Raw genomic sequence first — 1,962 nt, forward strand, 5'->3', positions numbered from 1 at the left:
AAATTAATTTCGAAACGATTCGTGTGGCCTTCAATTAATAAGGATTGTAGAATATGGGCGAAAACATGCATTCCCTGTCAACGCGCGAAGGTTACAAGACATGTCACAGCGCCTATCGGAAAATTCGGTGAAACGGATGGAAGGTTTGAGCATGTACACCTGGACATCGTGGGTCCTTTGCCAAGCTTCTTAGGATTCAGGTATTGCGTAACAGCGGTCGATCGTTTCACCCGCTGGCCTGAAGCAATCCCAGTGACCGACATCGAAGCTGCAACGATCGCACGAGTGTTTATCAGCGAATGGATATCGCGATTTGGAATTCCCTTGAAAATCACAACCGATCAAGGACGACAGTTCGAGTCAAAACTTTTCGAAGAGTTGACTCAAGTTATAGGAACCAAGCACCTGCGTACGACAGCTTACCATCCAGCGTCGAACGGCATGGTCGAGAGATTACACTGACAACTAAAGGCAGCAATTAAGTGTCACGAAAACGACGGATGGGCCGAGTTTACCAGGCGAATTTTTCCAATCGAACACAAAGGAAAGCAACTCAGATTTTGTGAAAGACCTTCGGAGGAAAATGAGCCAGTTAAAACCAGTTCCAGGGACAAGGCATGGAACAAGAAAAACATTCATTTTTAAAGAATTATCGTTTTCACCCTTCGTCTTCATCAGACACGATGCAGTAGGAGGCCCTCTTCAACCACCCTACGACGGACCGTTTGAAGTAGTACAGCGATCTCCAAAATTCTATACGGTTTTAGTAAAAGGAAAACAAGTCAATGTTTCCATCGATAGATTAAAACCGGCGTTTGTACTTGGAGAAACGACGAAAAAAAGAAAACGTAAATGATGAAGAAGCTGGACACGGCAACGACGCTGAGGAACGGCAACCTCAACGACCGGAACAGCAACCTCGTAGAAGAGAGGAACAGGCTCGCTTTAACACACGATCAGGCAGAAGAGTTCGTTTCCCCGAACGGTTGCAAGCAGGTTTTTGAAATAGGATATTGTTTATATTTCGCAAACATTTCAAGTTAGCCAGTAACATGTATGCTATGTAATTTTCTTTTCAGCAACGACATTATTCTTTTATTTCATGTAACGTTATCACTGGTAAGGGGGTAATGTAGCGTAACATAATTTAAAGTAAAGTATTTCGAAAATAGTAGAAAGTAGGCAAATAGTTCGAAAGCGGAAACACGAAAGGTTTCGAGTTGCAATAAAGTAATTTAGCAGATTTAACCATCCGGGTATACTGGCCCAGCGCAGGGACTAAGATAGTCATGTCCGAGCGATTGTTTCGTTTCGTGACATTCCTTCGTAGCCCTTTTCCATCGTAGGAAAAGTGCCGTTATATTTGCGAACGAAAAGGTCCTCTGACCTGGGTGCGAACCCTGGAAGTGCGTTTTCGAATAAACAGTACGACACCCGACACGGTTGAGAATACTTCGTCTCCCGTCCGGATTTACTTTGAATATTTCTGTAAATTCTGATTTGTTTAATGGTTTGAATAAATTATTCATTGTTAGTGAATCACGCCTCATTCACTTAAACTTTAAATAATACCTAATATCCTTCACTTCCCATATGAGAACACTACAAGATTAAAAGAAAATATACGAGACGTTTACTTAGGGCTCGTGTTTGTTTTCTAACTCGTGAGTAAAATGGATAAAAGGAAATACAGAAGAAGTACAATATCAAAATGAATCAAAGAAATTAATGTAACAGAAAAGTTTAAATTTGAAAACGGGGCTTTCTTTACTTTACGTATTTCATACGTGGTTGGCGATCGCTGGCCGCTTTCCACGTTGAGCAAGAAAGAGAGAGAAAAGAGAGAGAGAGGTGCGACGCGTCGTGAGTCACACTCACGGGCCTGGCACGTGATGGAGAAGCCTTCCATCGCAGCTGCGTCAGGTGTGAGCCGATGCGTCAGGTGTGAGCCGATGCCTCTCT

General features: G+C 42.9%; 1 protein-coding gene across 1 annotated transcript in view; it reads left to right on the forward strand.

The window, feature by feature from the left end:
* Positions 1-462, forward strand: part of LOC117169988 — a 2,315-nt gene extending 1,853 nt beyond the window's left edge. Inside the window, exon 4 of the mRNA XM_033356503.1 lies at positions 43-462. Within this exon, the coding sequence (XP_033212394.1) occupies positions 43-462 (420 nt within the window). The remainder of the gene's footprint in view (positions 1-42) is intronic.
* Positions 463-1,962: the final 1,500 nt, after the last annotated feature.

This window comes from Belonocnema kinseyi, chromosome 3 (genome assembly GCF_010883055.1).
Source record: "Belonocnema kinseyi isolate 2016_QV_RU_SX_M_011 chromosome 3, B_treatae_v1, whole genome shotgun sequence".
Taxonomy (NCBI): Eukaryota; Metazoa; Arthropoda; class Insecta; order Hymenoptera; family Cynipidae; genus Belonocnema; species Belonocnema kinseyi.